Below are 12868 nucleotides of genomic sequence, written 5' to 3'. Positions count from 1 at the left end.
AAGAGAAAGACAAATACCATGTGGTATCACTTATATGTGGAATCTAAAATGTGACGCAAATGAACTTATTTACAAAACAAAAACAGACTCACAGACATAGAAAACAAACGGTTACCAAAGGGGAAGTGGGGGAGGGATAAATTGGGAGTAGGGGATTAACAGATGCTTACCACCATATATAAAATATATAAACAATAAGGATTTACTACATAGCACAGGGAAGTATATTCAATATCTTGTAATAAACTATAATGGAATAGAATTGAAAAAAAGAATATATATATATATATATATATATATTATCCGAATCACTTTGTTGTACACCTGAAACTAACACAATATTGTAAATCAACTATACTTCAACTAAAAAACCCCTCACTTACAAAAGTGACACCTGCTAAATTAAAAAATTACACATTACAAAAAAATCTATATAATATAGAGTGAAAATTCTTTCTTCATTCAAGTAGACAGGTCCAGAGTTAACAGTTTTGTTTTTTTTTTTTTTTTTTTAATTTATTTTTGGTATATGAACATCTAGTTGCCTATATATTCTTTTTTTTTTTTTTCCAAATTTATTTATTTATTTATTTATGGCTGTGTTAGGTCTTCCTTTCTGTGTGAGGGCTTTCTCTAGTTGCAGCAAGCGGGGGCCACTCTTCATCGCGGTGCGCTGGCCTCTCACTTTCGCAGCCTCTCTTGTTGCGGAGCACAGGCTCCAGACGCACAGGCTCAGCAGTTGTGGCTCACGGGCCCAGTTGCTCTGCGACATGTGGGATCCTCCCAGACCAGGGCTCGAACCCGTGTCCCCTGCATTAGCAGGCAGATTCTCAACCACTGCACCACCAGGGAAGCCCAACAGTTTTGTTTTTATCCTTTCAGACGGATTTTTTTTAATGGGGTCATACACATACCTTTCCCCAAATTTCTATCTTCACTTAGAATATATAAAAGATATTTCCCCATGTCAGAGCATTACATCCTGCCCTCTGGATATACAGTAGTTCACTAAACTCTTTCTTGATGATAGTCAAGTAGGTGATTTCCAATTTTTGGCTATTACAAACTGCAGTAATGACAAGCCTCATGCATTTCGCTTTTTGCACCTTTGAGTGTTTCTGCAGGCTAACTTCCTTCACGAGCAATCACTGGGTCAATTCCACATTTAAGTCCTGACAGCTAGCCAAATTGCCTTCTGAAACGGTCGTACCAATTTACCCTCCTCCCATCGACTGTGTATGAATGTGATATTTTCTCTACACCTCCACAACTCTGGGTGTGGTCAGTTTTTAATCCTCATGTGTTTGGAAGCTGAATAATGACCTCACCTACCCTCTTGTTTCATTTGCATTCTACTTTGCTTTGTCCTCCTGCAGACCGCAGCATGACTCTCGCACCCTGAGCAAGCCCTCAGTGACTTCTGACAAGGACTGCCCTTTTCTCATTAGATTCCGATTCCTGGGATAGAATCCTGGTTCTCTCACCAGACACATGACCTTGGGCAAGTTTCATACTAAACCTAAGCTTCAGTTTCCTCAGCAGTAAAATGGAGCTAATAAGAATACCACCTTCCCTGGGTTGTTGTGAGGATTAAACATGGTAAAACATGTAAAGTTCTTACAAGCTTGTTGGGTACCAGGTTCCTGCCACCTAAATCAACTCTGCATTAATGCTTATTAACCAAATAATAATTATTCCTGTAAACCACTCATTGGGCTGGAAATCTAATTATAGGAAACCTCTGTTTGATAACTTGATGTATCATTTTGGGTAAGTTGCTTTCCCTTTCCGGGCCTCAGTTTCCCTCCTTTAAAAAAATGTATTTATTTATTTTACTGAACTAGAGTTGACGGACAACATTATGTTAGTTTCAGGTGCACTACATAATAATTTGACATGGTTTCCCTCCTTTAGTTGAGTGGTTTGATCTGAGTCCTGTCCAGCCTTAACATTCAGAGTCTCCACGAGGCCAGAGCTAGAAGCCCTGCCCATCTCCAGACCCACCACAGAGGGGCAATGCGGGTCAGGAACGGGACTGCCAGCTGCCTTGGATTCCACACATATGTCGGACCCTTCCCTCCTCCCTCACCTGCCAGTAGCACAGGAGCCACCTGGATTAGTGGCCCTGTTTACTACGCCAGCCTGCCCTGGGGGGAGCCAAGAAGCCCTCGTTAATTAGGGAAGGTGCTGAGGCCCTTGGGGCATGAAAGCGGATTGGTGACAGGGATCTTTTTCTCTGGGCACCCAAACAGACCTTTGGGGGCCAATGAAGCTGCCAGGAGAGGGAGCAAATATCAATGGGAAATGTGGGCTCCTGGAAGCCTGCTCTCTCTGCTGGAAGTCAGGGCTATGCCTGCTCTTTGCCAGGGCCACTAACTCGCAGTGCATGTCCCTGAGCTTGGCTCCACTTCTCCTGCTCATGAAACGGTCCCACGCTCCTTGCCCTGCGTCTTAGCATCATGGCTTGGCAGGACTCCGAAACCTTCTTCCTTAACAGAAGGTCAGGCAGGGTGAGTAACTTGCTCAAGGTCACTCAGCTGGTGAATGGCAGAATGACGGCCAGAACCTGTTCAAATGTCCTTCAATTGATCCAACAGAGATTTATCAAGACAATGGAGTTCAGTGGTTAAGGACCTCTTCAGACATCACAGGCAGGTACAGCTGGGTTCAAGTGCTGACCCTGACTTCCCAGATGAGTGAACTTGGGGAAACTACTTGAGCTCTGTTTCCCAGAAAGTGGGGATGGTGATAATTCTTTTCTGCATGGATGAGTTGAGCTTAGGCTTGGTAAGTGCCTGGCATGTTGAAAGCACTCAAAGCTGTACTCAAAGTACAGTTTGACTGCTTCATACACAACTACTGTTACTATTGCCAACACTGCTATTACTGCCAGTACTACTGCCAAGAAGATGAAGGTGGCGAAGAGGATTAGATCTCCCGTGCAGACCAGGCCTCAGGACTCTTACCCTGCTGCTCTTTCCAATACAGGCCCAGGAATGGGACTCCAGGTAGTTCTGGAACTTGATGAAATTGTATGTGATGTTCATGCATTTTTCTGGGGGAGAATCCACAGCTGTCATCATGGGCTTGGGTCAGCAAACCTGAAAGGGTTAAGCCTCACCCATCTCAAGTTTAGGGCTTCCTAAGCATCAGTCATTCTACCACCCGGACCACCCGTTACTTAATGCTTTTCTTTAAATCGACTCACTTTTGGTATCTAAGCTAAATTTTTTTAAAAAAAGGAAGCTTTCTATCACCATTTAAAAACCTGCATCATTTGCTATAAACAGAATGCAGTGGTAGAGAAAAATAAGATGAAAACTAAACAATATTACTACCTCTGGATGTGGGTCTGAGCCTGCTCCCTTTTTCAGAAAGGGAGATTAGCCGGGGTTGAGGGGTGTTGAAGACTTGCTGGCCCTAAACTGAGAGGAATTCATTCCTCTTTGAGGACCTGAAGAATTGGAAAGAGAAGTGAACAGGGAATATTTTCTCATTGGAGAACCCAGCCCCTGGCACATAGTAGCGCTAAATAAATATTTGTTCACCGACTGACTGATTGAATACGTGACTCAGAGTTTTTTGTGCCATCTCTAGCTGTCACTTCAAGCTATCTTGCACATCATGCAGATCTGTAGTCATTTTGAGTAGCATTATGGGTGCAGCCCTGGGAAACCACTTGTGGGAGGCCACATGGCTCCACTCGGTTGCCTCTTGCTAGCCTCTTACTGAGGTTTTTTAAACAGGTCAAATGAGACAACACCTCTGAAAGGGCTTGGAGGGGTTGAAAGCTGCACATCTGGATGGGGCGAGCAGGAGGCAGAACTTGAGAGCAAAGGGATGAAGCAGCAAGCAGATGGTGCAGTGAGCCCACTCACATCACTTGGGCTTTGCATGCCTGAGGGCGACTTAGAGGCATGGTGAAGTGCAAGGATCAAAAGCTAAAGCGGGGACTTCCCTGGTGGTGCAGTGGTGAAGAATCCGCCTGCCAATGCAGGGGACACGGGTTCCAGCCCTGGTCCCGGAAGATCCCACATGCCGCGGAGCAACTGAGCCCGTGTGCCACAACTACTGAGCCTGAGCCCTAGAGCCCACGAGCCACAACTACTGAAGCCCGTGCTCTGCAACGAGAAGCCACCGCAATGAGAAGCCCGCGCATCGCAATGAAGAGTAGCCCCCGCTCACCGCAACTAGAGAAAGCCCGCGCACAGCAATGAAGACCCAACGCAGCCAAAAACAAATAAATAAAATAAATAAATTTTTGAAAAAAAGCTAAAGCAGAGCAGGATCAGCACAAGGAGAGGGACTTCTTGGCTGGACCATGGTCCCAATGGGTCATCCTTAAGGTGCTATTTAACAAATCTGAACAGTGAACCTCCCTCCACTCTTCAAAACCACAGGGTTTGTTTGTGGAGTAGTAGCTACTATTTAACAAGCTCATGTCCTGTGTCAGCCACTGGCCAAATGCCTAAACATCTTTACGCCCATTACTCCTTCAACCTAAACCTCTCTGTTCCCAAGGCAGCCCAGCATGACTGCGCCTGGCACGGCTCTAGGGGGCGCCATTCCGCACTGCAGTCTATAGCGTTCCTGGTGACTGGGTCCAACCTGCCGCGCCCGCGGCAGGCCACAACTATTACACATGGGGGAATGGAAGGCAAGTTGCTCCAGGTCACAGAGCTAGTGGGGGATAGAGTTTGAATATGAATCCAGGAACAGAATCCTAACAGAAGCTGTCAATCACTTCCAATACAGTTCATGGGGAAACAAAATACACATGTTGGTGTGTATAAAGGACTGGAAAAATATACATGAAAGGAGACATCAACCATGTTTATCTTTGGGTGGTGAAATTATGCATGAATTTTCCCTCTCTGGGCTTTCTGGTGTTTTCCAACATTTTCTCCATAAACACGAATTACTTTTGTAATTGGGAAAAATCCAATGAATATTATTTTAAAAAATGAAAAATGAATCAAAAGATACTGTGTTTATGGGGTCCTAGTTATATGTCAGTCAACTATCTTATGTTCTATTTCATTTAATCCCCCTGACAGTTCTATGAGCAAAGTGGGATTATCCCTACTTTACAGATGAAGAAATGGAGCTGCAGCTAGAAGGCAGCACTTGCGCAAGGTCCTCCACAGGTAAGAGAGAGAGAGAGAGAGAGAGAGAGAGAGAGAGAAAGGTTGGAAATGAGATTTTTTGTTGTTAAGCTCAGCAGCCTCCTCTGTTAGTTCCTGATGTGCTTGTAGGTTCCCTGATGTGCCTTATCCTCTTACTATAGGGCCCTTTAATATTCCTTCATTAAATACTGGTTGAAGGAATGACCAGTGGGTGGGCTTGGAGACTGCAGCAAGGCATAGAGGGATGTAAAGCATCATTTATCTGGTCCCCCCAGGGCTGGGTGCTTTTTAACATCCCTCTGAGCTCTGACATTCTGTGTCTGTAGGATTATAAATTTGATTTGACTTATTTCACAGTCAGCATCACACAAGCAGACATCTCAAGGGAGCCAGTGGGTGGTGAAACCATTTTGATCAGCTTGTAAATAGAGTGGAGCTCCCTTTCACTGTGCCTGTTATTAGGAGCACTTGGCTACACCTTTAGCCAAGCCAAGTCTCCCCAGTGGAAACAGTCTGGCCCAATAAATATTCAAAAATTGAAAATACTAGTTGCTAATTCTTTCAGCACTGGCTTTGTGAAGGAAGTTTCCTTGGATTTGGAAATTCCCTTCGAGGTTTTTCCATTTTCATTTGCTGCTTAACCCTGGAATGTGATCACAAAATTGTCCAACAAATACAATATCCTTGGGGCCAAAGAGACACATGTTAAGATTTACAGCAAATACTGAAAACAATAATAATCACCAGAGCTACCATTTATAATGAACCAGGAACCAGTTATTAGGTACTATGTTTATAAACATTCTCTCATACAATCCTTCCAGAAGCCTTGCTATTAATATATCTCATTTTATGGATGAGGAAACTGAGGTTTAAGAGATTAATGAAGTCACATGTCTAGTAAGTGGTAGAGTTAGGATTAAAATCTAACTCTGAAGTCTACTCACTGGTTCTTACTCATTGTTTAATAATAAGAAAAAGAAGCTACTATTCATTTCCTTAAACACCAGGCAATTTCTCCCTCAACTGGGAACAATCTTTCTCTTCACCAAATTGTCACAGTATTTTATCTGAGGCTAAAATACGGCATTTATTACTTTCTATATTGAATTACAGTTGCTTAGGGCTATGCCACATCTCCTCAGGTTAGACTGTGAGCTTCTAGAAAAGAGAGCTCATGTCTGATTCTTCTCTTTCTACTCAGGGCCTAGCACAGTGCCTGATATAGGACAGGCACTCAGCCAACGTGTGTTACAAGAATAATATTAGTAATAAAAATGACAAAACCAAAAATATGTTAGCCTCTGGCTACTCAAAGTGAGGTTCATGGGTAAACAGCATCAAAATCACCGCAGTGCCTGCTAGAAATGCAGAATCTCAGTGATCCAGGGAATCAGAATCTGTCTGCTTTTTAACAAGATCCTGAGGTGAGAAGCATTGCCCTCCACATTATAATTTTATTTTAAAAATTGTTTTCCTGGGTATCTTGGGATTCATGATGGGCAAAGGCTGAGTTGAGAACCACCTCACTATGGGATTGACTTCCTTGTCCCAAACCCTCCAGCAGCTCCTATAGTTTATAGGATAAAGTTCAAACTGCTTAGGCTGGAATTTAAGACCCGCTCAACTTGGCTGCAACGTACTGATTCTTCACAACACGAGTTGACTTTTCTGGCTCGTTTCCCTGTATCTACTCTGTCCACTGGTCTGAGATGCCCACTCCTTTCTCCTCCTCCTCTCGCCTGGCTCAAATTCCTCCTTGTCATAACCATAGCCCATGATGCAGAGCTTCCTGTGAAGCGTGAAAGCAGAAGGAAGGAATGAGCAGGCTATGAAGACCTGCTCAGATCCAGGTAACCGACACACCTTAGCTAATTTCACTCCCACAGTAAGGCATGAGGGAGGACTGGGTTCTGTAATTCTCAATTTTCAATTTACAGATGAGGAAATAAAGTCTTCAAGTGTATGGAACTCACCCAATGTTACACAGCTATTAAACGGTAGAGCTGGTATTCAAACCCAAATCTGCCTGGTCTCAAAGCTGGGCAGTTTCCACAACAGATGATACAGCCTCTAAACTCTTAGAATAGTTCTGGTTGGGGGAAGGCTAGAATTATTTACTTCTTATTTGTAATGGTGTCTTTCTATATATTTTATATGATCATTAAAACACAGAAGCCAAGAATTTTGTGGCACTCTACCTCGACGGTTCTTAACCTGAAAATGCTGGTTATGCAAATAATTTAGCATCATATAATTTCAGGGGCTCACAGACTCACTGAATCCCATCCATGGGTACCCAGGAGGTGCACAGTCACCAGATTAAGAGTCTTCTGCTATTCCCTCCACAGAATTCTATCACAACAGCTGTTGAACTTATTTATTTAAGAGTCTGTCTCCCTTGTTTACAAGCTCCTCAAGGCCAGGGTCAATCTTACTTGTCCTGTTTCTCTAGCACCAAACACAGAGCTTGGGTTATAGTGAATGTGTAAAACTATTTGTTGAGCACATAACCTGCTCTTCATGTGCATAGCCCAGTATCTGGTTCATGGTAGGCGCTAGGTAAATTGTTGTGGAGTGATTCTCTTGCTTATAATGTGCTTCCTTCCTCTTCTTTATTTAAATAGTAACCACAGGCCAATGCCCAGTTCAGTTTTCATCTTCTTCCTGAAATCTTTCCTGACTGCTCCAGGCTTCTTCTCCTATATTTCCCATCAAAACAAAGGCCATACCACATGGATTCATATGGAATGTCATTCTTGAGAGATGTGCCACTTGTCTCTTTAGGCAGCATCAAAGCTCTGTGAAGATGGAGTCTGTGCTCTATACTTCTAGCACAGGACTGGGCATGGGGTCTGTGCCATCAATTGCCTGCTGGTTACTTGATGGACCCATTCCAACTTCAAAGAGGGAAGCGACCTCTTGGCTTAGGCCCAGAGTTGGGAGCAGATGGGATGGAGGAGTTTCTGCAGCACTTAAGGGTTTATCTTTGATGCCAAACTGAGTGTGTTCCATGCTTTGACCTCAATAGCAATTTCCGCATAGAACCCTTTTAAAACTGAGTGTTGGGGGGAACCTATGTGAAGGAAGTGATACCACTTTATGAAGGGGCATACAAAGAAGACATGTACAAATGGAGAGACATAGCTTGCTTTAGTATAGAAAGTCTCTATCCAAGAAAACTTCAGTTCTCCCCAAATGCATCTGTAAATTCAAGATAATCTCATTAAAATACCACCAGGTTTTTTTGGGGGGGGGTGGTAGAGAGGGGAACCTAAATGATCCCAAACTAAATATATGGAAGAATATAGATTATAGAAGAAAAACCATGAAAAAATAGCCAGGTCAATTAAAATAAATAAAGAGGAATGGTGGGAGTGGTGTGGGGAAGACGGGGAAACTTACCCATACAGAGAGTAAAACCTACCATAAAATCATATCATACCATAAGAGTAATTAAAAAATACCAGGGCAGGAGGTGCAAGAAAATGCAGATAGATCAACGAAATTATACAGTTTATAAACAGAACCAAATATCCATGAGAATTTTATATGCCATTGCAATGCTTGTGGGGAAAAAACAGATTATTCTATAAGTGGTGTTAGGACAACAGTCTCTAGCTATTTAGAAACAAATAAAGCTGGATCTCTACTTTCTTACATTAAAATAAACCCAGATGGATCTAAGATTTTAAATATTAAAAGATTATTAAGATATAAGAAGATGGAAGTGAATATTTTTTATGATTTTGAAATAGGAAAGACCTTTGTAAGCATGACAGAAGTTCAGGATCTGTAAAGAAAAGTATTGTTGAGTTTGCCTAGACACTTCTATAAGGTCATAAACTTTGAAAACAAAGTTATCAGAATTGAGAGAAACATTTGTAATTTAAAGGACAGTAAAAGGAATATTTCTAATACACAAAACTCTCTTTCAAATCAAGAAGACAAAGCAACTCAATAGAAAACAAAGCAAATCATATGGATAAGGAAATAACAAGAATAATTACAATGGACAGCCAGTGAATTAATGAAAACCTCATGGAATCCTTTACAAAGCAAATAATGAAATTAAAAAGCAGCAAAATATTTCAGGTCTATTAGTTCGGCAAAGGTATGAGAAAACAGACATTTGCACCCATTCTGTGTGTGGGTACAGATTTTGGGTGGAAAACTGGTGTTATCTGATACAATTTGAATGAGCATAACTTTAGCTTTTGATGTAAGTACTCAATCCAGGAATTTATCCTACAGAAGTACTCTTAAAAGGGAGCAAAGATAAAAGTACAGGAAACTGCAGTAATGTTCCCCCCAAATGGGAAATAACCTAAATTCCAGCAATAGGGGATTATGAAATAAACCACGTAGCATTCACGCATTGAAAAACCACACGTCTATTAAAATGGCAAGCTAGGTCTACATGGAATGAGGCCCATGCCAGAGTTAAGTAGGAAAAATCAAATTTCAGGAGAGAATGTCTAATATCTGATTTTTATAAAAAACATTTTGTGTGTGTGTGCGCATGTGTGTGTTCATAGAAAAAAATCTGGGTGAATGTGAAAAAAAACTGTTCATAATGGTTATCTCTGGAGGATGGCTTTATGGGAAGATTTTCACTTTTTATTTAAAATTCTTTTTGCAATGAACAATCATTGCTTTTGTAATTAGAGGGAAACAGGGAGAGAGGCGGGGGGAAAATGAGAGACAGAGAGAAAGAGATAGAGAGAGTGGTTGAGAATATAAGGGCAAAGACCCAGCCTAGGGCTAGAAGCTGGCTGACCTTTATTCAGGGTCATCACAGTTCTGGGCCTCGTTTCCTCATGTATGAAACGGGGGGGCTGCATTAGCTACTGGGGCTCCCTGCTTCTTGGATTGTCAGCTGTGTTCACTCCATTGCAGAGGTGGAACAGAGACTAGGGGAAAAGTTACAGATATACCTGTGGCCAGAGTGTCTTTGAGCCTACAACAAAAAGGCTGTGCAATACTGGATGCTGCCCTTAGAGCGAGCAGATGAACCTGCTGCTTGGCTGAGAGGCTCGGCACCTTCGGATGAAAGGCTCCAGAGAGAACAGGGACAATTACTGGCTTTGGGGAATCAGGTGGTAAAACGCTGAGATTGGACCACTTAAGCCATTAGGCACCGTGCAATGCCTTTCATCCCTTGTCTCAGCAGCTGTCCACTGACTCCCCTGCCTTCCTCTTTCTGACTCATCCCTCTGATCTGTCCTTTGGCTGGTGGTAATCCAAACTTTTTCCTATATCCACTGGCTTGCCAGGTTCAGGTTGGGACCCCCGGACAGCTCTGCATCTCCTCTCCACTTGTCAGGCCTGGTCTGGGATGCACTCCTCCTCTGGGGGCCACACCTGGGCGTCATGGCTGCCCTGTCACCCGCAGCCCTTAGAGTGAATGATGCCAACCCGCTGTCTCTAGGGCGTCTTGTCTTCTCACCAGAGCCCTCGCCTGCCTTTCTGTATCCCGAGGGCCAGGCACATCGCTGGTGTCATGAATATTGTATGATGAAATGATTAGTCTTTGCTACTGCATACGTGCCACTGTCCAGATTTTAGCAAAGCAGGGCCTTCTCCTGCTTCTCAGTCCAGGTCCACAGACATTCCATAAAATGACCCTGAAATTTCTGCCCTTTCTCATAGCTCGAAGGCTCCTCATTGCTAGGAAATTTGCAGATGCAAGTGCCCGAGGGACAATTTATTGCTCAACTCAGAGATGGCCTGTAGGACAGAGAGCTGGCTGGGCTTGCTGCAGCCATGGGAGAATGTTTTCTGAGAGTTTCCATGAAGGGACAAGATGTAATTCAGTATTTACTGCCTATGCTGTTTATATGTGTAGCCCAGACATCAGCTGGGGGCCTTTCCACCCCTTGAAAGCTAGGCGAGATGATCGTGAGTGTCCCTTTTCCATAACCCTGGGATGTCCAAAGCCCTCCCTCAAAGTCTCTGGATTCCTGGAGTGGGGCAGGGGGAATAACTTCATTCCCGCCACTCTGCTTCTTGGGCTCCATTTCCCTTGACGCCTGCTCTGCTTATACCACCTGGAAGCAGTGATTCCACAAGATGAAAATTACCCGCACCAAGCGTTTAACGTACTACTCAGTGCTGGGCTCCCTGGCCCCCTCCTTGCCCTCTCTCACCTCAGCTCCTCCCCTCGCAGATTGCTCCAAGAGTTCCAAATTCTTATTGCTTTTTTAGGCAATAATTTCTGTTTTCTCTTCTGGTAGCTTTGGCATCAGCCTTGTTGAGGGCAGCAAGGAAGAGGGGGATGTACGTTGTGATCGGGGGAAATGGGTTTCACTTTCTACCTTCAGCTCTATTTAAGATTTTTCCTAAAGACAGTTCCTTTCCTCAAATTACTAGATTTTCAGAAAATACAATTTCTTCACCTCTTTCTTGTAAATATACATGAAATATATTCTCAGTTTGATGCAGGTTTTTAGATTATTGCTTGCAGCGGGAGGTCCCAAGCTTTGTTCCACTTTACAGAGAGTCTTTATCGAACATCCCTTAGGTACCTGGAACTGGTTGAGAATTTAATCCAGGAGATTAACGTTGACTGGGGAAGCAAGGAGATTTCAACAATTATTTTATTCAGTACCTATAAGCCGGTGAGGTGAATACAATTATTATGCCCATTTTATGGATGAAAAAAACTGTGGCTTAGTGCAATTAAACAAATTGCTCAAGATTACATAGTGGTGGAGATAGGATTCAGTTCCAGGTCTGACCCTGGAGCAACTGATCTTTCTGCACCTCAGTGCTGATTCCCACGGACTGGAGACTTGTTATATCCCTGGAACATTCTGTGTGAAGGCACCTAGAAGAAAACCAGGAGGTGCTGGTTACATGTTGGGATGGAGAGATAAGTGTGGGTGATAGTTTGGGAAGGAGGAGTTACTTGACTTTGCTACTTTCAGAGAACTTTCCTGCAAAAACGATTTCATCTTTGCACATTTTGAGGAGACAGGAGCTGGAAAGGCAGGGAATTGCATGCCCTTTGTGCAAGAGGGTGCAACGGCAGTGGGGCAATGTGTCTCAGAGAGCTGGTGACCTCAGGCTGTTTAGAGCCTGAGAGAGGAGGCCTGACTTCCTGTGCAGTGTCCTGATCACAAGGAAGGTGGAGAAGTCGTGCTGACTCTCGTGATAGTTAGAAATGGACTCAACCTTATGATGGTGCCCAAGAAAATACAGAAGATGGTGGTGATCTGAATTTAATAACAACAACAATAAGAACAGCAGTTACCGTCTATTGGGAGCTTATAGGAGGCAAGCGCTGTATCAAACTCCTAACATATATTATCTAACTCTGTACTCAAAACATTTCAACGTGGGAGGCACAGTTACTGTCCCCATTTTACAGATGTTGAAATTGAGGCTTAGAAGAGGAGTAATTTGCTCAGAGTCACAGAGATATTAAGTAGTAGAGTTTCTGCTCTCCCATCTTCTGCTATTTGGACCTGGTGAGGAAGGCCATCAAAACTCCAAAGACTAAAAGGACATGTAAAAAAATTGAGCAGATTCCACAAGGCAGTACAGGGTGCAGGGGGAAACAGAAGAGCCATGTTTGGGTGTGAATATACTAGTTTTCAGATGACTCATGTTCCCAGCCAAATCCAGGAGGAACTGTAATTATTTAGAATTGAAAAGTCATTTTCTGCCATCTCCTGGCCTTGTGAATGTAAGTCCCAGGGACCCAAGAAGGTGGGAGGAGAATGGATGTTTAACTCACA

General features: G+C 43.3%; 1 protein-coding gene and 1 long non-coding RNA gene across 5 annotated transcripts in view; one reads left to right on the top strand and one right to left on the bottom strand.

Annotated features, from left to right (window-relative positions):
- Positions 1 to 12868, bottom strand: part of ADRA1B (adrenoceptor alpha 1B) — a 183755-nt gene that overhangs the window by 5419 nt on the left and 165468 nt on the right. Inside the window, exon 2 of one of the 4 annotated variants that reach the window (XM_082379893.1) lies at positions 1264 to 11955. The exons of the other annotated variants lie outside the window; for them this stretch is intronic. Coding sequence (XP_082236019.1) covers positions 11924 to 11955 — 32 coding nt within the window. The 3' untranslated portion in view covers positions 1264 to 11923. Of the gene's footprint in view, positions 1 to 1263; positions 11956 to 12868 lie in introns of those variants that run through there. 4 annotated transcript variants of the gene reach the window in all.
- Positions 307 to 1170, top strand: LOC309623239. Its single transcript, XR_014241287.1, has 2 exons — positions 307 to 481; positions 855 to 1170. It is a non-coding gene; the product is annotated as an uncharacterized lncRNA (long non-coding RNA).

The sequence above is a fragment of the Balaenoptera borealis genome (assembly GCF_965194805.1).
Source record: "Balaenoptera borealis genome assembly, chromosome: 2".
NCBI classification, from domain to species: Eukaryota; Metazoa; Chordata; class Mammalia; order Artiodactyla; family Balaenopteridae; genus Balaenoptera; species Balaenoptera borealis.
The sequence above is the reverse complement of the archived record's forward strand: the minus strand, read 5'-3'. Positions and strand labels throughout refer to the sequence as shown.